The sequence below is a fragment of the Tachyglossus aculeatus genome, chromosome 16 (genome assembly GCF_015852505.1).
Source record: "Tachyglossus aculeatus isolate mTacAcu1 chromosome 16, mTacAcu1.pri, whole genome shotgun sequence".
NCBI classification, from domain to species: domain Eukaryota; kingdom Metazoa; phylum Chordata; class Mammalia; order Monotremata; family Tachyglossidae; genus Tachyglossus; species Tachyglossus aculeatus.
The window spans coordinates 12737410-12760712 of record NC_052081.1 but is presented as its reverse complement, the minus strand read 5'-3'; the positions used below and the strand labels follow the sequence as shown (position 1 = coordinate 12760712).

Genomic DNA, 23303 nt, shown 5'->3' with positions numbered 1-23303 from the left:
TTCACCCCAGCAGATGGTGACCCTTGACCTGTGGCTCTGCCCTCCTAGGATTCTTCTTCCTCTCTCTCTCCTACTTTCATTACCTTCGGAGAAGTGGGCTTCTCTCAGGATATTCTGAAGTGTCTCCTCCACTTGATGCATCCTTCTTTCTACTACTGTGTTGGGCTCGGGGGTACCCCTGAGGTGCACGTCCAAATCCCGTATCTGCAGCAACAACTGGTCCATCTGAAACCCAACAGGATAGAGAAATAAAGTTAAAGATGTAGCCTTCTCTGTGCCATTTAACACAACTCCAGTGCTACTGCAGTACAAGATTGGAGGAATCTGGTCTCAGGGACTGTGTCCAACCCGAGCTACCCCAGCGCTTAGAATGGGCTTAGAGAACGGCCCTGGGAGTCAGAAGGTCATGGGTTCTAATCCTGACTCCACCACTTGTCTGCTTTGTGACCTTGCGCAAGTCACTTCACTGCTCTGTGCCTCAGTTACCACCTCTGTAAAATGGGGATTGAGACTGTGAGCTCCATGTGGGACAGGAACTGTGTCCAACCCAATTTGCTTGTATCCACCCCAGAGATTAGTACAGTGCCTGGCACATAGTAAGCATTTAACAAATATGATCATCATTATTATTAGTAGTAGTAGTAGTAGTAGTAATAGTACAGTGCTTGGCACATAGTAAGCACTAAACAAATACCACCATCATCATTAGTATAATGTCAGGGACTCTCTTTCGAGGTCCCACTTTTACTTGGGCTTTCAAGGCAGAAATTTCCTTAACCTTTCTGTGCTTGAACAGTGTCCGGGCCCCTTAAATACATTTATAGATCAGATTCTACGTAGGCTTTTCATTTAAATGTGTGAAGACAGGAAGCCAGGCCCTGATGAAGAAGGCCTGGAAAGGGATTGGCTGACCTCAGTTTTCACTTGGTTGTAGCAGGCTGGGCAGTTCAAAGATGAGATCTTGCAAGTGGGGCCCTCGAACCCCGGCTTGCAGATGCAGGTCCCGTCGTCCCGACATTCTAGGGGGTCTGAACCCACAGAGTCACAGTTGCAAGCTGCAATGAAGAGGAGGAGATGTGTGGAAGCCCCAGGCCCACTAAAGCTGGGAGAGCCAAGCTGATGGGAGGTGGGGGGGACCCACAAGGACACTGAGACTTTCACCCTAAGATCCCAGCTGCTGACCTCTGAGCCATCAGCTACAGGAAAAGGGGCTTGTTCAGTGAGCCTCTGGCAACTATCCATTCCATAGATCAGTTACCCTCTTAGGAAATTGCTCCCTGTCCAAAACCCTTATAGTTGGTTCTGACCATTTCTTCGTCTCCCCCAACAGGTTTAGAGGCTCTTTTCTTTCTATCTTCAGTCTTGGAACTGAAGACTGGAGAACTTCTCGCCCACCCAGGAATGCGAACCTGGCTCTCCCAGTCTTACCAGCCAGCTTAAAACCACTCTAGTCACATCCAGGCTCCCCTCTCTGTGAACCCAACAGGCTCCCCCTCTCTGTGAACCCAACAGGCTCTCAGGGGTTTTCTTCTGGATGTCTGCTAGGAGGAGACCCACTGGGGCCCATTATCCTGGAGCCACGTTGGGCAAAGAGAGCAAAGTCTCTTGCGAAGCAGCATGGCCTAGTGGATAGAGATAGTCTGAAGAATCTGGGTTCTAATCCTGGCTCTGTCATTTGTCTGCTTTCTGACCTTGGGCAAGTCTCTTCACTTCTCTGTGCCTCATCTGTACAATGGGGAATAAGACTGTGAGCCCCTTATGGGGCATGGACTGTGTCCACCTGATTAGCTTGTATCTATCCAAGTGCTTAGTACAGTGCCTGGCACATAGTAAACACTTAAACAAATACCATTTTAAAAAAGTGAGCCCGGGAATTACAGTCAATGCTGCTCTTTGGGAATAAGGAACCACCTCTCACCATTATACTTTCCTCAGGCATCAGCCCAAGCACCTTTATACACACACACACTCACTCACACACACTCTCCTTCTCTACACCTCTCTCTTTCTTCCTTTTCCCCCACACCTGCAGGCTGACACCCACACACACCCCACCGGATCATCTTTCTACCTTGACACTTGTTTGCTGGGTTGGTGGCCAGGGGGTTCCCGTAGTAGCCATCTCTGCACTGGTCACAGGAGAAGCCAGCGGTGTTGTAGAGACACTTCAAACATTCTCCGGTCAAGTGGTCGCAGTTCCCAGAAGCACTAGGGTCAATGTTGTTGCTGCACTGGCAAGGCTGACAAGGCCTAACTGGTCCTTGTTCCCCAAAGGGGTCTCCAAAGTAGCCGTCAGCACAGAGTTCACAGCGAGTACCTGGGAAGGGAAAGAAGAGTCAACCATCTAGGATTTCCCCATTTCCAGCGAGATTGGGGTTCTAAAGTAGATAAGACACCTGAGGCCCACTAGTCTAACTGTCATGCCAGGAAGCCTAGATCTTTGGGGCAGTCAATCATATTTATTGAGCGCTTACTGTGTGCAGAGCACTGTACTAAGTGCTTTGGAGAGTACAATATAACAATAAACAGACACATTCCCTGCCCACAAGAAGCATACAGTCTTCAGGTGCCAGAGCAGGGTTTATGCAATATAACATACTGTAGGCTAGCCCAAGATCTCTGGCTCATGAGTGAATCTGAGATTTTTAGGCCACGGTAGCTCCAATACATGGTTTCATCCCAACTAGCTTGTTCACCAGTCCATTAGCTCCAGAGCGGCAATGTGAGCCAGAGGGCTAATCTCAGGAGCATTTGCCAGGATTACCCTGGGTGAATTAAGTCAGGTCACAGGTCTGAACTTCAGTTTCCTCTTTGGTAAAGCAGACTAACAAAGTGCTGCACCTAAGTGCTTTGCAAGAATATTCTGAAGCTGTATTCACGTCAACAAAACTTGTAAATTCCTTGAAAATAATTGCTACCGAACTAGTTCTTTTCTCCAGCCTATTACAGGCTCAGCATGCAGTAATGTACTAAGGACATGCACATACCATTTAGTTAGTTTCAAATGTGTCCTCAGATAATAATGATAATAATAATAATAGTATTAATCATGATATTTGTTAAGGGCTTACTAGGTGCCAAGCACTGATCTAAGTGCTGGGGTATATACTCAGATTGGACAAAGTCCCTGTTCCAGATAGGGTTCCCAGTCTACATGGAACAATCTACATGATACAGCACATATGTGGGAGTCAGAAGGACCTGTGTTCTAATTCTGGCTCCACCACCTGTCTGTTGTGTGACCTTGGGCCAGTCACTTCACTTCTCTTTGCCTCAGTTACTCAAATTGGAATTAAGACTGTGAGCCCCATGTGGGACAGGGGCTGTGTCCAATTCGATTATCTTGTATTTTCTCCTTCACTTAGTACAGTACCTGCCACAATCAATCAATAGTATTTATTGAGTGCTTCCTGTGTGCAGAGCACCATACTAAGTGTTTGGAAGAGTATAATATAACAGAGTTGGTAGACATGCTCCCCACCTATAATGATCATTGTAGAGGGGGAGACAACATAGTAAGCGCTTAACAAATACCATAAGAAAAAAAAGTAGAAGGAATAACAGGTACTGAATCCCTACTTTACAGATGAGGAAACTGAGGCACACAGAACAAAAGTGACCTGCCCAAGGTCACTCAGTAGGCAAGTGGCCGAACCAGGATTAGAACCCAGGTCCCCTGACTCCCAGGCCCATGGTCTTTTGGTCTTTCCATTAGGCAACACCGCTTCCTTATGTGTTCCGAGTTTTTCAGAAATCACCAGCTGCCATTTTCTGGATTTAAAACTCATCTAAACATATCTCCGCAGACGATCTAGATTTTCATATATCCAAATTATGCCTGGTCCCAGCCCACACAGGGGAACACCAGCTCCCTGATTCCCAGAACAGAAACCAGTCAGGTTCTAAAAGGGCAACTGCCAGTACCGGTGATCCCTTGAGGGCAGTTGTTGCAGATGACCTCCTCCGTCTCCGGTACCACTGAGCAGCTGAAGCCATTTTGACAGGGGCATGGTTTACAGTTGCGGGGGTCTTGGGGGTCATTGTAGAAACCAATGGGGCAGTCAGAGCAGTCGATATCTGGGTTTTCATCCCCGGCATAACATTCCCCTGTGAGAGCCACGAGAAGGGGAGAGATGAGAAACGAGCAAAGGAAGAAGTTCAGCCCGCTTGCCATTTTTTCAATCCAACATGTAATGCTCTCAGAGTCTAAGACGCCCCAGAGAGAACAAAGCCTTTCTAAATGCCTGAAACCTGACACAAATTCTGTTCTCTAAGCAAGCAGGGTGACCCTTTAACCAAGAGCAGTCTACTCTGACACATTTCTTATTACCCGTGGTCTGGCACTGACTGCAAGTCTTTTGGGATAATGCTTGTAATCTGACACACACCCCCCGCCCATCTTCTACACCCAGCTCAGGACCTTCCGGCAATTTGGCGTCACCTCCACAAGCCAGGAACCTCTCTGGAATTGGACCCAATCTGGTGTAACATGGCAACATGCCCATAACCTTCAAGTTTCCTTTAACTCGATCCCAAATCCATAATCAGGAAACAGACCTAGGCCCCATCAATCCAGAATCCAGATCCCTCCCCAGCAATCCCGGGCTCGTCTCATCTCCTGATGCACCCCGTGATACTCACTCCTACAAGCCCTGATATCCCCAAGAAATCTGCTATCTTTACTGGGCCCCTTACCAGTTTCAGGATCACAGGTCCCCCCGCCCTGACAGTGACAGGGTACGCAGGTGCTGAAGGGTCCGAGCTGGGCAGAATCTCTCTTGAATCCAGGAGCACACTCCTCGCAGAATTGACCTTGGTACCCGGTGGGACACAGACACTGTTCAACCCAGGGAGCTGGTACTCCCGAAACCGGCCGAGCGGAGATCAGGGTGACGTTATCAATGTAGCCGGTGCCTGAAATCCCAAGAAATAGGTCAGAGAAAGTCAGCAGCAAGAAGGGTGTGGATCAGAGGGTACCGACCAGAGACTAGGCTCATTTTAGGATTTTAACTTCCCTAGTTCCCTCTCGGATAGCACATTGTTTTTCCACATACGCTACACTAACCAAAAGTCCAGCCGTGGTTCCATTGGGTAGAACTCTGTTCTGGGAATCTAGTGCCTGTTTTAGCTGTAGTTCGCTAATGTACTTGGCTAACTACATTAGAGAAGCAGCGTGGCCTAGAAGATAGAGCACGGGCCTGGGAATCAGAAGCACCTGGGTTCTAATGCTGACTCTGCCACTTGTCTGCTGTGTGACCTTGGGAAAGTCACTTCACTTCTCGTGCCTGAGTTTCCTCATCTGTAAAATGGGGATTAATATTGGGAACCCCATGTGGGACAGGAACTGTGTCCAACCTGATTAATTTGCATTTATCCTAACGCTTAGTACAGGGCCTGGCACATAGTAAGTGCTTTACAAAAGCCACTAAAAAGAAGTGCACTTCACAATGTGGTGCACTCATACCTGCCTATTCTCTCTTTGTACTCTGTGCTCCTGTACAAAGAGGCCTGGCAAAGGCAACAGAGCAAGAGTTGCCCTGTGCAAGTCACTAGCAAAATCATCAATTCCTCTGTACAGGTTCTTAATTTGGAAGTCTCGGGGCTGAGACTCACCTGTCATTCTTGCCTGAAGACTCCATTATCATCATACCAATATAATATTGTTTTTGAGTAGAAGTGTGATGAGCCCCACAAGGTACCTGAGAATTATAGCTCAGCCACCAACTCTTTGTACTGACTTGACTTGGGAAAACCTCTTTATCACTTTGTGCTTCTGTTTCTTTATTTGTTCTTTTTCATGCAGGTTGTGGAGGCTTAGGGAATAGTGGTCAAATCTCTCAGCAGCCCCATTTCGACACCTTTTTTTCTAACTGGCCCATAAAAGGGCTGGGAAATACCCCCAGTCATAAGTTGGCATAGGGGATGGGATTTTGTATTAATGGAAAATGCTCTGGGATGCACTCCTTGTGGCCAGGGAACGTGTCTACCAACTCTGCTGTACTGTACTCTCCCAAGCAAGTCACCTCACTTCTCTGTGCCTCAGTTTCCTCATCTGTAAAATGGGGATGAAGTCTGAGTCCCATGTGAGACGGGGTTTGTGTTCAACCCAATTTGCTTGTATCCACACCAGCACTTAGTACAGTGCCTGGCATATAGCAAGGGCTTAACAAATACCACAATCATTATTACTGTTACAGTGCTCTGCATGCAGTAAGTGATCAATATATACCATTAATTGATTGACTGGGCTCATGTGAAATGTCATATATAAATACAAAGAGTAATATCATGATATTGGTAAGTAGTGATAGGCTTCATTCATATAGCAGGAGAGTGTTGTGGCCTTAAACATTTTTATTTGTTGAGTCCTCTTGCAGAGGGCCCTCTTACCACTTCAAACTCTTCTCAGGGCTCCCTTGCTTGCAATGGATATGAGATGTATACGCCAGGGAGTCAAAGGGGCATCACAAGAGTGATAAAACTGCTGTCTACAGCTACAGTATTTCTCTCTGCTATGATGGTTCCTCTCAAGATCTTACCCAAAAAAGCCAGCATAATGGGGGCTTTTGCTCCATAAATCTGCTCTAATGAATCAGCCAATCACTCATTCACTTGTCTGGTTCATTAGTTCGTTAGTTCAATCGTATTTATTGAGCGCTTGCTGTGTGCAGAGCACCACATAATAAGCACTTAAATACCAGAATTATTATTATCGTATTATTCTGAATGGCCCAGCGTTCACCTGGCCACCATCGCCCAAGTCACTCACTGTAATCTCCATACGAGGCCCGGATCCGGAGCGACGTCAGGTTCCGTAAAAGTCTGCGAAACTCAAAAGAACTCAGCTGAGGGCTCCATCCGCTGCTTGGGTCCTCTTTCAATCTATGTAGTGGACAGCCAAAGGCAAGCATTTTTATTCCCGTTTTCATCTTCCCTTACTGCTGCCTCCACCTGGACTCCACCCAATGCAAACTGTTCATTTGGCAAAGTTAAACTTGCAGCCTCCAGAGGTTTTACGACACTTCCTCTCTCTCCCCCAAATGCAAAAAAAACTCACAATCTTTAGGAATGGCACACACCATGCAGGCTAAATTGCTGGTTGAATGGCCAGTAGTAGCACTCCCTTCCCAACCCTCCCGCCCCGCCCCTCCATTTTACCTGAATGTGTATGTCTTGGTGATGCCACAGGGAAGTGCTTTCCCCATGGACATTAAGGGTGCAGTGATGCGTAAACCAGCCCCTTCCAGAATCACATCATGATCGGATGGGTGCCGTCCTCCTCGGTCCACCCGGTAATCGAAGGACAGAGTTTGCCCATAGCTCACTTGTTGGTTCCCAAGAAATTTGCCTGTGAGTTAAAAAAAAAAAAAAAAAAGGAAGAAGAGGCCAAAGGCCACTTAGCACTAGCACTTCAGGAAGTTGAAAATAGTTATAACCACTTTTCTTACAGCTGTAACGTTAGTCATGCAAATACATTTGCTTGATTTATCCTTCTGAGAAAAGACACCTCTACTCCCAGGGGATTAACAGCCCTTTCAGTCTGCCACTTTTAATCAATGAATACGGTATGTGTGTGCTGTTTCACGTGACATGAGAAAAGCAATGATTCTTCACCCGCCACGTAAACACCTTTGCCCTCCAACCCAATCTGCAGCAGCTGCCGCCCTGCCCCATCCCAGGAAGATGTACCCTTTACATACCAGGTGCCACAAAGTAAACTGGATCAGATTTTCTGACCATGATGAACACATCTTGGTGCCGTGGAGACCACTGGAGCTGCCTGGGGGACCCATTTCTGAGAATGGCCCTCCAACCTTCCACATCTAAAACACAAACAAAGTCCATTTCATTCTGTCTGCAGGATGTTTACAAAGCGACCGGATTTCTTCAGGGATAGGAGGGGAAACATAGGACAGAACATTAGTGGATTCCCTCTTGGCAGGCCTTCTTGGGTTCCCAGCTGGCCAGTCTTTGCTGCGAAGAAATAACTGCATGAAGGGAATGTTTCCCTGCTGGGACTCCACATCTCGGCGCTGTTCAGGGTCAGGAATGATGCAGGCATGATACAAACCCCGCCTCAAGTCAAGCTGGGCCCAAGTGGGTGCTGGAGTGGGGAGGAGTAGCGTGGCCTAATGGAAAGAGCATAGGCCTGGGAATCCTTCATGCCACTTGTTGGCTGTGTGAGACCTTGGGCAAGTCACTTAACTTCATTTAACTTCTCTGTGCCTCAGTTTTCCTATTTGTAAAACGGAGAATAAGACTGGAAGCACCATGTGGGACACGGATTCTGTCCAACCTGATTACCTTGTATCTACTCCAGTGCTTAGAACAGTCCCTGACACACAGCAGGCACTTAACAAATGCCATAAAAATAAGTAAAATAAAAATGTTGGCTATGCCCTGGGATCTGGGTCTCTGCAAAGCTCTAGATCCAGGGTTTGATTGATTAGACCATGTAACAAAGCGGATTTCATGGGTTTGGATCTCAGGGTGGGACTCTTCTTTCCTTAAACCCCGTCTGCTACAACACTGCCAACTTCAAGGAACGGGGGATGGAATAGCTTCCGAGTGTGGATAGAATGGATACATCAGGACTCTTTTATCTGAGGCATGACTGAAGTCTACAAAAATTACCAAAGGGGTGGTCAGGGAATTGTTGTTCACCCAGTTCCACGACACCAGGACTGAGGAGCACCCAGGGAAGCTTGAAAGCAGTAGGTTCGAAACAAACAAAAGGTAATCATCTATCAGCCAGTGGATGGTGGGGGAATAGAATGCATTACTGCATGATGTTGTGCAGGCCAAAAACATCAGTACGTTCAAAGTGGGGGTTGGATGAACTCATGCATAAGAAATCCATAGAAAGAAGGTTAAGGATGCCCAAGGTAATGCAAGTCAACCACAGGAACAGAGAGAGCTTCCCGAATGGAAGAGATGTCAGTTTCCAGATAATCATGTTATGCTGGGAAGTTCTTCGGGGGGACAGGGAGATGGTTCATTCATTCATTCATTCAATCATATTTATTGAGTGCTTACTGTGTGCAGAGCACTGCACTAAGCGCTAGGAAAGTACAATTCGGCAACAGATAGAGATAGTCCAAGGGGGTCATCCCCAACACAGAAGTGTTCCTACATTGTACCACAGAAGACCTAAGGGTGTCCAAAGAATCCCCTTCAACTCTCTCCTTCAAATATTCAAAAGGTCTATGTTGCATTGTACTCTCCTGAGTGCTTAGTAAGGTGCTCTGCACACCATGAGTACTCAATAAACACCAATCCATCAATGGTATTTATTGAGCACTTATTGAGTGCAGAGCATCATACTAAGCTCTTGGGAGAGTATAATAGCACATCACTGATAAACACATTCTCTGCCCACAAGGAGTTTGTTTATTCATCATCATCATCATCATCATCATCATCAATCGCATTTATTGAGCGCTTACTATGTGCAGAGCACTGTACTAAGTGCTTGGGAAGTACAAATTGGCAACATATACAGTCCCTACCCAACAGTGGGCTCACAGTCTAAAAGGGGGAGACAGAGAACAAAACCAAACATACTAACAAAGTAAAATAAATAGAATAGATATGTACAAATAAATTAAATAAATAAATAAATAGAGTAAAAAAATATGTACAAACATATATACATATATACAGGTGCATTCATTCAATCGTATTTATTGAGCGCTTACTGTGTGCAGAGCACTGTACTAAGTGCTTGGGAAGTGCAAGCTGGCAACATATAGAGACGGTCCCTACCCAACAACAGGCTCACAGTCTAGAAGGGGGAGACAGACAACAAAACAAAACATGTGGACAGGTGTCAAGTCATTAGAACAAACAGAATTAAAGCTAAATGCACATCATTAACAAAATAAATAGAATAGTAAATATGTACAAGAGTTTACAGTCTAGAGAGGACAACAGACATTAATATAAATGACAGATATGTATTATAATATCATTGATGGATCGATGAGCACAGAGTAAAAGGGAAAGAGAGGAAATGGGAACTTGTTACCTTGATGAAAGGCTGAGGTGATGTTATGGACACTGTAATTCCTGGAGCTGCTGCAGCTGGCTGAGTGGCCATAGCAGAAGCACTGGATACAGCCCTCGGGGTTTCCTGCATCCAGGTGGTAGTAGCCAGACCGACACCTACCGGAGCCATTTTAGAAATAAATATGTTAGAGCATTCTTCTTGTTGCTAGGGAGCATTGGATAACAGATTAAGTCCTGTTCTCCCCGTCTCATACAACCTCCCAGTAGCCGCTCTATTCACGGCAACTGGATCAAACCCAATCCAGTAGTAATTGTCACCCGGCGCTCAGAGGCTTGGGCGATAATAAATACCATTTGATGGGTGATTGATTAATGAGTTGACCTACCCCTGGGCAAAAATCCATGTGGTTTCTTACTGAACGGAATCATAAGGACAGGCATGCAGATAAGCTCTTTGCAAACTCAGTGGAACATGAGATTTCTTTTCTACATCATCCCTGCACTTGGATTTGCAACCTTCATTCACCCTTCCCTCAGCCCCACAGCACTTATGTACATATCCACGATTTATTTACATTATTATTATATATATTATATTTATATATTATTTTATTTAATGCCTGTCTCCCCTTCTAATAACAATAATGATTATGGTACCTGTTAAGATCTTTCTATGTGCCAAACACTGTTCTAACAAGGGTAGATAAAAGTTAATAGGGTTGGACACAGCCCACATGGGGCTCACAATCTTAATCCCCATTTTACGGATGAGGTAACTGAGGACCAGAAAAGTTAAGTGACTTGCCCAAGGTCACACAGAAGATATAAGGTGGAGCCGGGATTAGAACCCGGGTCCTTCTGATTCCCAGGCCTGAGTTTTATCCACTACATCATGCTGATTCTCTGACTGCAGAGACTGTAAACTAGATTATACGCACACTGTGGGTAGGGAACATTCTACCAGCTTTGTTATATTATACTCTCTCACGCGCTTAGTACAATCCTCTGTACACAATATGCACTCAATAAATACGACTGATTGATTCATATGATGTATTAGGTGATGATTTTCCTTGAGGGCACCTAAGTTTTTAGATTGATCCTTTCCTAAATCCTCTGCAACATTCCCTCCTCTCTTTTGTTTCCTCTCCTCAAAATGGAATTCCCCATGCTTTGGGGGAGACTGCGGACCAAACAATGGCCCTTTCTTTCCTTCTGTAAAAGATAAGGATTAAGCCTACTAACTCGTATTCTTCCAAGTGCTTAGTACAGGGCTCTGCAATGGGGAAGTGCTCAATAAATATCATTGATTGATAGACTGAAGCAGTAGCCTAACCCAGCTAAACCTTCCCTCAGCAGCATAATGTGAAAAACAACAGCAGCTGTCAAACCTCTTGTGCTCTGTATCATTCCCAGTTCCCTTTCCACACCCCAGGAACAACCGACCCCCTGGAACACACGTTAGGAATTTCCCAAGAGCCTCCTCTAGCCCTGGAACAAGTGAATATGTGCTTGGATCGGCGCCAAATAAGGGCTTTCTTTCTTTTAAGGAAACAAGGGCAAGCTTTTACCTCATAGTTATCCCAGGGAAAGGAGCTGCTTTCGCTGGGCACAGTTTGTACCTGAGGAATGTACTGTAGCAGAAACGGCAGCAGCAGGCTGAGGGTGGGTCTTGCCACGTCCCCCACCTGTCCTAACATGGCCTGGCTCCCAGAGAGCTCTTACTGCTTTCTCTCGTGCGTGTGCTTGCATGCAGATGAGTGGGACTGAATCTAAAACCCCCATCCTGCCCCTGGGGAAGCTCTTTTTTGTACACAGTGGAGATAGGGCCTATATGTCGCTCCTTACAAGGATTTTCCTAACGTGTAAATAGGCCAGTGCCCTGCAGAGACAGCATTTGTACCACATGATCTCATTACCTCCAGAGGCTTTAACAGACATGCACCTGGGACTGGGGGAGTTATAGTGGGTGACTTGGGGTGGGTGTTGGGGGAATTTCGGGGACACTTCACACAACACCTCCAGAACCGTAACCAGTTCCCACCACCACCCCATGAAATCAACAAAGAGGCCCCAAAGTGGCTCGCCTCACTTAGCCGAGATTTGGGGGACTGGTGGGGTAAAGAGGGTTGGACTGTAGGGAGGAGACCTCTAAACTGGGTGGGAGGGGTTGGGGAAACTTCAAATGGAGTAGGAAGGTATAGTCCCTACAGAAAGCAGCGTGGCTCAGTGGAAAGAGCCCGGGGTTTGGAGTCAGATGTCATGGGTTCAAATCCCGGCTCCGCCAATTGTCAGCTGTGTGACTTTGAGCAAGTCACTTAACTTCTCTGTGCCTCAGTTACGTCGTCTGTAAAATGAGGATTAAGACTGTGAGCCCCTCTGTGGGACAACCTGATCACCTTGTTACCTCCCCAGTGCTTAGAACAGTGCTTTGCACATAGTAAGCGCTTAATAAATGTCATTATTATTATTAAAGCAAATTCTCCCACTCATCACAAAGTGCCCATTGGTAGGACTGGGGGACCTCCATACAGACCTGTCACATCGCTCTCCTACAACCGCAACCTTGCAGACACAGCGATCAGCGTCACACTGCCCCATGCCACCAGCTGGGTCACAGTCACACCCGGAGATCCTGGAGAAGAAATGAGTGGGCCAGCCATGGAGATGCCAGCCACCTTCACCATCCACCTCAGGCTGGCATGAAACTGGATGATGGGGGGCAAGGGGGCAACCCCCCCAGAAATTCTATTCACATTCCTGGGAAGGAGTAGCCATCCAAGAGGTCGGGGGCTGACGGCTCTCCTCTTGCCCAGGTCACTGTCCTGCAGTGCAACTTGGGGTACTCCCGTCCCTGGCTCAGGGAAGAGATGTTAAGTGGTCATGGCCAATGCTGCCCTGACCACACATGAGTAGGTCTGACTGAGGTCCAGACCTTTATCTGCAGGGGGAAGAGGGGGACTGTTTCCCAACTGGAGACAGCTTACCAAGTCGCTGTTTCCAGTGCACTGGACTCACAGTTCTGAACTACCCAAAAGCTGACCTCAGAGCCAGGCTCAAAGTACCTCAGAGACTGGCAAACTGTACTCCTGGCCCCCAAACTGTAAGCTTTTTCATTCCCATTGCCCTATTGCCTACAGTCCCTCAGGGCTAATGATCTGTCAGAGGCTGTGAATACCACAATCCAAGCACAGCAGCCACAATTTACTGGTTTCGGCATGATTCCAGTGGCCTAAAAGCAACAGGGAATTCCCTTCAGCTTCCCTGTGGTTTGGGATTTTACAGATAGGATTCACCCCTTGTGAATGTACCTCCGGAAAGAGTCAAGGGTTGATGTTCTCCTGAGCCCAGCTTTGAGATTCCCATGGCACACCAGGGGACATGCACTTGGTGTATCCTCTAGGTTTGGAGAACAATAACCAGGCTCTCCCCCTCCTCACCAATTCAGTTTGTAAAAAAAAGTGCTGAATGTAGTGCCCAGTTGGCACTGGAGCTACAGCCCGGGTCTAAGTGGGCCCATTCCTCCTCATGACTGAGTGGCATGATGGGGAAAAAGGAAGATGCAAGGGGCTTGGGGTGACATGGGTGATCTTTTGTGCCCAGCACCAATTGGGCAGTTCCACCTTGCTCAAAACAGAGTCCCAGAGAGAAGCAAAAAAAGCAGCAGGATCTTTGAAGGGCTCCTTGGCACTTTGGCGGCACGAGTTTCCCGGGATACTTACTGCTGGAGCCTGTTGGCCGTGCACCCAGTCTCTGTGAGGGAGTGGAAGCCAGGCTGGCAGCTGTCACATCTGTCACCCATCACCCCCGGCTTACAGCTGCACCGTCCATAGTGGTCACACTGAGGGCTGAGAGCACCTTGGGTTGAAGCAAAGAGAGGAAGAGGAAAGGCTTGATTAGAGTGCTCTAAAATGGAAACAGGACTTGGGTTAAAGAGTGTGGGGGGCCCGGACTGGATTTGGGGCCCTTCAGGTCCAGACGAGAGAATTAGTGATGGAAGATTTGATGAGCAGAAGTTTCCCTAGTTCTTCTGACCTGCGGCTCTCCACCTGATTCTGAGGCACAGCCTCCCTCTGAGCCAACTGGCACAGAGACAATTAGGGCAACATGGGTTTGGCATGGAGATGGATGGGAGCGTGGGACTGCAGTAATGCTGAAGTAGAGGAGTTTCTGGAAGCCACTTGGCCCAATCCGACCCACCCCAGGGCCATGGAGCAACAGCCCTACGGGACTCCTGGAGAGGCCAGAGCCAATACCCCATTGTGCCAGGGTGGATTCTACCCTGATTAGAAAATACCCACCAGCTGTTGGGGCCCACAAAATATCAAACTAGTAACAAATCAATTTCTCCTGAGGCTTACAAGGAGAATCAGCAGGAAACTTGGGCATCTTGGCTGCCCTCCGACTATGTATCAGGGCGAATGACGGGAAGGCAATCCATTAGAAGGTGCTTTAGCTACTCATTTGTATTACACAGCCTGATCTAGCTAGGGGCAAGACAGCAAACTGCTCACTTTTTAAACCTGCCTTAATTCTCCTATCCAAGACCACGTTCTAAAGATCCCCAGTGAGCCGTGGCATGCTCAGTTGCCCATGTCACACATGGACTACAGGCCCCAGGAATTACTGAAGGATTTACATATCCTCTGCCGCGGCTCTGCTCTCATGACCCCTGGGATAACTGGATGGCCGGGACCACCCAAGGTAATAGTCCGGAACCAAACATCCTCCCGGGACCCAGAACAGCTGATCGAAATGCATTACCTTCTCTTTCCATCTTCCCTTTATCCCCACCCTCCTGCTCCCACCTCACCCAGCAGAGGCTTTGGCTTCCTCAGCCCAGGGTCTGCCAGAACCTTAAACTGTCCCTGGGCTTGCTACACTCATTGCCATCATCACGGTCATCATTAAGAGCATCAAGGCCTTGTGAGCAGGACACTATCCTAGGCACTTGAGAATCAGTGTGGTGCAGTGGATAGAGCACAGGCATGGGAGTCGGTCATGTGTTCTAATCCTGGCTCCACCACTTGTCTGTTCTGGGACCTTGGGCAAGTCACTTTAATTCTCTGTGCCTCAGTTACCTCATCTGTAAAATGGGAATTGAGACTATGAGCCCCACAAGGGACAGGGATCATGTCCAAGCCAATTTGCTTGTATTCACTGCAGTGTTTAGTAGAGTACCTGGCACACAGTAAGTGCTTAACAAATACCATTAGTAGTAGTAGTAGTATTAGTAATAATACTACTAAAAATAATAAACCTACAGTACAACTGAAGTAAACAACAGTCTCTGCCCATGAGGAGGGTTACACTTCAATTAGATGAGCAAAGAATTAGTAAATAGTATTTATTAAGTGTTCAACTTCAACTGTGTGCAAAGCACAATACTAAGCACTGGGAAAGGACACACAGGTGAGAGAGAATTAGAGGATTCCAATCCTGTGCCTCATATGCTTTAATAATAATAATAATAACAATGGCATTTATTAAGTGCTTACTATGTGCAAAGCACTGTTCTAAGCACTGGGGAGGTTACAAGGTGATCAGGTTGTCCCACGTGGGGCTCCCAGTCTTAATCTCCATTTTACAGATAGGGAACTGAGGCACAGAGAAGTGAAGTGACTTGCCCAAAGTCACACAGTTGACAAGTGGTGGAGTCGGGATTTGAACCCATGACCTCTGATTCCAAAGCCCATGATCTTTCCACTGAGCCATGCTGCTTTGAGGGATAGATTAAAAAAAAAAAAAAACTAAAAGAGCCTTTTCCCTTTTTTTCTTTATACACTCCTAGGTTGCTAAGGAACATTCAGAACAACAATGTAAGTGATGAGTAAATGGAAATAATCACCAGGTGAGATCACGAAGAAGGGACTAAAATCATCCCCATCTCCACTAGGTTTTCAGGAGTTTTGGGAAAGAATCCAACACAGGAAAGTCCATGGAACCTGAATTTTTCTGCCTAAGAAGGATGACGGTTTAAGTCAACCCTGACTGGCTTTTAAAATGTTGATCCTGGGTTTGAAAATAATTCAGACTTGGTACCTGGATCACAAACTAACCATGGGGAGAATATGGCTTTGTTTATGGGGAACTGAAAAGAACTTTGGTGAACATCTATCCCATGTGGCGTGTTACACATGGAATAATTTACAATAATCCCCTGTGAACATTTGTTAATACTTGAAATCAAATAAACAGCAAGTTTTAAATTTAGCCTATTATTAAACAATGAAAACCATCTCCCTAACATACCCGGAACAAAGTCTGGAAGTTTAAGGCTTCCATACCCAAGTTTGGATTGTTTCTGTGGTCATTCTCAGAAAGCACAGCTGGAGCCCGGTCATTTCAGCAGCTCCTGGCCTTTTTTTGTCCAGACTTCAAGATCAGCAATGCCTAGGCAGTTAGACAGTGAGTCTGGAGTCCAGAATTGAAATTCCTGGTTTGGCATGACCTAGTGGAAACAACAGGGGCCTAGGAGTCTCCTGGGTTCCAGTCTCAGCTCCACCAGTGGTCTGCTGGGTGACCTTGGACAAGTCATTTAATTCTCAGTCTCAGTTTCCTCCTCTGATATAAGGGAATAAGATAGATTATGATCCCCGAGAAAGACAGAAACTGTGACTGATCTGATAACCTTGTATCTACCCCAGCACTTATCATATAGTAAGTGCTTAACAATGCCATAATTATTAAATGTCATAATTATTTATATAAATGTAATAATTAGTGAAATTAATGTCATAATTGTTTGGCCAATCCACTACTTTTCCTAGACTTCAATTTTCCCTTCTGGGCAATAAGAAAATGAGTTTTGAACAAGAAAATCCAGTTAAGATCTTTGACAGAGCAATGCAACATAATTGCATATGTAATTGTATACACTACAATATTGTACACTTTGACTGTCACCACCATGATCTAACAGCTATTTTAGTAATTTGGGCAAATTCTCCCTTTCCTTACTGTCCTTAATGGGGTCGAAGAAGGAAAAGAAGTAGGTGGGCTCGCTCTCTCCTGACTGTGACCCTTCTGAGGTGCCCAAGCTAAGGAGTTAACTCTGTGACTGGCCAGAGAGATCCAGGAATTCCTCCAGTCTTCTTCATCCTCATGAATCTCTAAGAAATTATTTTTCAGTTATGAATTTACCTGCATTAAGACAATCTGGAAACCAATTTTCCCTTAAACTTTCTTAGACTGAAATGGCACTCTGGGAAATGCCAACATTCCAAGAGTACCCCCAGCCCAGTGTCACTCCCTTCAGGCTCCCTTTATTACTAATCATTAATATTTTCCCCACCTTCCCCACAGGTACAGGTACTTCCCCAGGTGATATCCACTTTGTCCAAAATCCTTTCCGTTTGCCATTTTCAAAAACCTGAGAGCCCTTTGTCCCGGGTGGACTGTGTGAGTGACACCGACAGGGCCACAGAATGGTAAAGCTAGCACCATCGTCTTACTGCACTGAGCAGAATGTTACTCATTTGCTCCCCGAATACTGTGTCTGTCTTCAAGCCAAGCCCTCCAGCTGTGCCCTTTAATGCTATTATTACATTCTCACAGAGCCTTTTAATGGAATGACCAGAGATCAGGCACTCACAGGGTAGCTGCCTCTCCCTTGGGGTTAAAGAGGGGCTGAATCCCAAGCAGACTGCAATTTTCCCTAGCCCCAGGATCCAACAGAGGTCACTGAGCCTGAAGCAACACAGGTGCTCATTTTTACGCAAAAAGCTGAGCAAATCTCTTGGGGACAGAACAACCCAGAGGAAACCGTGTTTGAAGAGGGAGTCCTGAGTGTTAATCTCATGCAATAAAACCACATTATTAATCTAGGACTCCAGTTTCCTTCAGCCCGGGCACACCGATGCACTAAGTATGATAGCAAGTTGGAGCCTGGGTCCAGCATGCTTGGGTCCTCTCAGCAGCTGGCTGGGATCTGCTCCGATGCATTAAGATGAACCATTTCTAACGCTAATGGACTTGACTGAGGCTCAATGCCAGGAACACCCCATGGATTCATTTATGTCACACAGTGTAATTTTAAAAAAATACATTTTCAAGAAAGGGAGTCAGAGGACCTAAGCCTAAATGCTAGCTGTAAATTGACTTCCTTTTTCGCCCGTTACCTTTGGAGTTGCAGTTGCAGGGCAGACATGGGTCTCGGTCCCACTGACGGTAAAACCCCTCTTTGCATTTCTCACAGTGTACCCCAGCTGTATTGTCTTTGCAGTTAAGGCAACGGAGTCCATTTTCTGTCTTCCTGAACAGTGCCGGGTCATAGGTGCATTGACTGGATTTTCCATTGCAGTCACACACTGGGAAAGGAGAGAAAAACGGCACCATTAGAAGAATTAAAAATCCATCTTTCAAACCTTGACTCTTTCCTGATTACAGTTATTCAGTTCCTTTTCTAATCAACTCCTGCTCTCCCAAGGAATTGCCTCCACCCAAACGGAGTAAACACCATCTTGGCTCTACTTCTCTCTCTCTCTGTCTCCCTCATGCATGTGCCTCTGAAATTCTTTCATGTTTCCCTGAATGCCCCAAAGAACTGGCTACTTCCTCTCTAGCAAGTTACCTCATGCCCGCTGTCAGATCTCTACTGAAGCCTCACTCTTTTCTTAAAGCCCATTCTGAAGCACCTAAGAGGGGGAATCTCCCAAGCCCTCTGCTCTTCCCTTTTCTTTTTCATTTAGAACTGTCCATATGCCACCTCCCTGGGGCAGTTTGATCTTTCAAAGAGTGTTATCATGATGCCTCCCGAAGGCTGGCTTGGACATTTCTGGGATGGGATGAAGAGATTCATAGTTCATTATTGTCATCTTCAGACTTCCTAGCTACTCTCAGGATTGAGACCCACTAGACTAGATGTAAATTCCTTCAGCTCATCTCCTCAAGAAACAAGCAGTTGGTAAATGCGAAAGCAGTGTCATGTTCTGATCCCAAAGGCAAAAGGCAACTGGAACACCCTTGACTCTTGAGATGTTCTAGACTGGGGAAGTAATGGGGCCTAGTAGAAAGAGCACTGGCCTGGACGTCAGAAGACCTGGATTTTAATCCTGGCTCTGCCATTTGCCTACTGTGTGACCCTGGGAAAGCCACTTAAACTGTGAGCCCCAGGTGGGACATGGACTGTGTCTGACCTCATTATCTTGTATCTACCCCAGAGCTTAGAACAGTACTAGACATATAGTAAGTGCTTAACAAATACCACATTTATTATTACCATTATTAATAATGGCATTTAATAAGCACTTACTATGTGCAAAGCACAGTTCTAAGCGCTGGGGAGGTTACAAGATGATCAGGTTGTCCCACGGGGGGCTCACAGTCTTAATCTCCATTTTACAGATGAGGTAACTGAGGCACAGAGAAGTTAAGTGACTTGCCCAAAGTCACACAGCTGACAAGTGGCAGAGCTGAGATTTGAACCCATGACCTCTGACTCCAAAGCCCGTGCTCTTTCCATTGAGCCATGCTGCTTCTCTAGTTATTGTCACCCAATTGACCCCATTATTGAGTCATTTCTCTGTGCCTCAGCTTCCTGCTCTGTAAAATGGGGATTCAATACCTGTTTTCTCCTCCCCTTAGACTGTGAGTCCCATGTGAGACAGGGACTGTGTCCAACTTGATTATCTTGTATCTACCTCAGCACTTAGTACAGTGCTTGACACAGAGTAAGCGCTTAACAAATACAGTGCTCTGCACATAGTAAGCGCTCAATAAATACGATTAAAAAAAAATCACAGTTATTATTACAACTTTAATTATTTCTACCAACCAGGGTCAAGTCCTTCCCTGGGTGATTTTCCCATGAGCTCCTCAAAAGGTACTCTGGTATCTGGGCAGGTCATTCACCTGGAGGCAAGAAACTTGGGCAAGTCACTTCACTTTTCTGTGCCTCAGTTACCTCAACAGCTCACACAAAAGACTATGAGCCCACTGTGGGACATGGAGTGTGTCCAACCTGATTATCTCGTATCTACTCCAGTGCCTAGTACTGCGCCTGGAACATAGTAGGCACTTAAATTCCACTGATTAAAAAAATAATAAACACCATTCTACCTCTCCGGTTTGTGCAGTTTCTGGGGCACTGGAACATTCAAACACTTAAGTGTCATTATTACTTCCTATAAAATAATTGTAATAAGAGATGCAATCCTTGCCCTGCAGCTGCTTTTTAAGAAGGACAAGACAGACAAATTGACACAGACACACACAGATAACCACTGTCTCTCCCCAATCCCCCCCCCCCCCCCCCGCACACAGACCAGAGTCATATATCAAAGCAGTTACAGGCCATGCTCTCAGAAGTAAAGGAAGGTGTGCAGAACCCCTGGGGGAGCTGAGGGCTCACTTCAAATACACTTCCACCCCTCGCTCTAAGGAACAGCAGCCCCAGTCAACAAGTTAGGGCTGGAAGTAGGAAAGAATACTATACCTACTCCTTCTCAGAGGGGAAATTAGAGAAAGCAGAAAGTAAGATTCTAGAGGTGTATTTTAGCCAGGGCACTGCATTGAATGAACTCTTCCATTGACACTAAAGGTGCTAGGAGCCCGGTTACACTGCAATACTGTTGATGTGGTTAACAGAAACACTGAGAAATGCATTCATTCAATCGTATTTATTCATTCATTCATTCATTCAATCGTATTCATTGAGCGCTTACTGTGTGCAAAGCACTGTACTAAGCACTTGGGAAGTACAAGTTGGCAACATATAGAGACGGTCCCTACCCAACAGCGGGCTCACATTCTAGAAGGGGGAGACAGACAACAAAACATATTAACAAAATAAAATAAATAGAATAGTAAATATGTACAAGTAAAATAGAGTAATAAATATGTACAAACATATATACAGGTGCTGTGGGGAGGAGAAGGAGGTGGGAAGGGGGAGGAGGGGGAGAGGAAGGAGAGGGCTCAGTCTGGAAAGGCCTCCTGGAGGAGGTGAGCTCTCAGTAGAGCTTTGAAGGGAGGAAGAGAGCTAGCTTGGTGGATGTGCGGAGGGAGGGCATTCCAGGCCAGGGGGAGGACGTGGGCCTGGGGTCGACGGCGGGACAGGCGAGAACGACGCACAGTGAGAAGGTTAGCAGCCGAGGAGCGGAGGGTGCGGGCTGGGCTGTAGAAGGAAAGAAGGGAGGTGAGGTAGGAGGGGGTGAGGTGATAGAGAGCCTTAAAGCCGAGAGTGAGGAGGTTTTGCCTGATGCGTAGGTTGACTGGTGGCCACTGGTGATTTTTGAGGAGGGGAGTAACATGCCCGGAGCGTTTCTGCACAAAGATGATCCGGGGAGCAGCGTGAAGTATAGACTGAAGTGGGGAGAGACAGGAGGATGGGAGATCAGAGAGGAGGCTGATGCAGTAATCCAGTCAGGATAGGATGAGAGATTGAACCAGCAGGGTAGTGGTTATTGAGCGCTCACTGTGTGCAGAGCACTGTTCTAAATGCATCAGAGAAGTAGTGTGGCCTCGTGGAAAGAGCACAGGCCTGGGAGTCAGAGGACCTGGATTCTAATCCCGGCTCATCCACTTGTCTGCTTTATGACCTTGGGCAAGTCACTTAACTTCTCTGTGCCTCAGTTTCCTCACCTGTAAAATGTTGGGAGGTTTTATGGTATTTGTTAAGTGCTTACCAGGTGCCTAGCACTGTACTAAGTGCTGGGGTACATACCAGGTAATTAGGTGGACACAGTAAGCTCTCAATAAGTACCACTGATTGAGGAACCAGAGAATGGGAAGAAAGGAGGGCATAGAGAGTTGTAAAAGACGAGCCTCAAGGTTGGAGGGACTGTACACAAGATGAAAGGGAAGAGACCAGTGAATGGATTCAGAAATGCAGTTTCAATATAGTAGATTTGTTAGAAAACACAAATGCACACCAAAGCAGTTCTATGTAATCTTTAACTCTTGGCCAACATACACTCTCAGGTTTGAACACGACATTCAAATTCCAAACACCTGAGCTATTTCCACAGACTGGCCAAGTACCCTGCCTGCCACAGCTGCCAGATAAATGCAAACTGATCTCATCCCCTGCCCCAGCCCTTAGCTGCAACCTCAGAACACGATGCCCCAGACAGATGGCCAGTTTGATCTCCCCTGCTGGGCAGGAAACAATCATTGGCAGGAAACATCTTCCTGAAATGAAACCATTGCCCTTCCATCTTTCTTGTCTATCTTTGCCAAATAATAAATAATAATAATAATGGCATTTATTAAGTGCTTATTATGTGCAAAGCACTGTTCTAAGCACTGGGGAGGTTACAAGGTGATCAGGTTGTCCCACGGGGAGAGGGCTCACAATCTTAATCCCCATTTTACAGATGAGGGAACTGAGGCCCAGAGAAGTTAAGTGACTTGCCCAAAGCTGACAAGTGGTGGAGTCCGGATTTGAACCCATGACCCCTGACTCCAAAGCCTGGGCTCTTTCCACTGAGCCACGGTGCTTCTCTGCCAAATGTCCCACACACCCATGGGAGGAGACGGAATGCTATCTAGACAACATAAAATTCAAGCTTGGTGCTTTAGGCTTGGGAAGAGTGAGCTCTTGAAAGAGCCCCTCAACTTCTAGATCTTGTCTGTACAAACAGATGCTTGCTGGACTCTCCCAAATCCAGCTTCACAGCAAACAGGTTTCCCCTTTGGGTTTCATCATTAACCATTTCAATGGGTAGAATCAGTTTCACTGCTAATTCATTCCAAATCCCCTCACATTCAAGGAAAGTGTGTTAAGAATGCCCCATTACAAACAGGTGACTCCTATTTTCGCAAAAATGAGTTTCATACACAAAACCTGTTTTCTTAGAGAAGCAGATAATCTCCAGTCCTTCTCCTCATGGGAGGACAACACACCTACACAGATTTTCTCTATGTCTAACACTTCCATATTATAGTTTAAATTTATGGTCCTATCCTAAGAGTTAAGGGGTTAAATATATAATGCCAAGACTTACTGAATAGGAAAAAAAAAAGGGCACTGGGACCCATCATCCTAAACAAGGCCATGGTGAATCATATACTGTTATCCTTTGGTTAAATGAAGACTCAGCTTGCCGATGGTGATACTGTTCCCAAAGAGGAGAATATCCACCACACAGAAGCATTTGCCCACTGTGTCCATGAAAATCCCATCGTGCACCTTTTCTGACCCCTGCATTGGAAGTGCACATTGTTCAGACAGCAGGGATTAAGATGGAAAAGGTATGTTGTCCTACTGCCCAGAAGTCATGCACTTGGGTTGCTTTTGTAGTAAAGGTGACAGTTGGCATACAATCGATTAATGGTATTTATTGAGTGCTTAC

General features: G+C 46.3%; 1 protein-coding gene across 1 annotated transcript in view; it reads right to left on the bottom strand.

The window, feature by feature from the left end:
• The window catches only part of LAMC2 (laminin subunit gamma 2), a 42349-nt gene that overhangs the window by 12665 nt on the left and 6381 nt on the right, over positions 1 to 23303 (bottom strand). The window contains exons 3-14 of the mRNA XM_038757898.1: positions 18129 to 18317; positions 13731 to 13866; positions 12545 to 12643; positions 10028 to 10164; positions 7701 to 7823; positions 7159 to 7348; positions 6770 to 6882; positions 4696 to 4914; positions 3925 to 4107; positions 2072 to 2317; positions 913 to 1055; positions 84 to 225 (exon numbers count right to left, since the gene is read on the bottom strand). Coding sequence (XP_038613826.1) covers positions 84 to 225; positions 913 to 1055; positions 2072 to 2317; positions 3925 to 4107; positions 4696 to 4914; positions 6770 to 6882; positions 7159 to 7348; positions 7701 to 7823; positions 10028 to 10164; positions 12545 to 12643; positions 13731 to 13866; positions 18129 to 18317 — 1920 coding nt within the window. The remainder of the gene's footprint in view (positions 1 to 83; positions 226 to 912; positions 1056 to 2071; positions 2318 to 3924; positions 4108 to 4695; positions 4915 to 6769; positions 6883 to 7158; positions 7349 to 7700; positions 7824 to 10027; positions 10165 to 12544; positions 12644 to 13730; positions 13867 to 18128; positions 18318 to 23303) is intronic.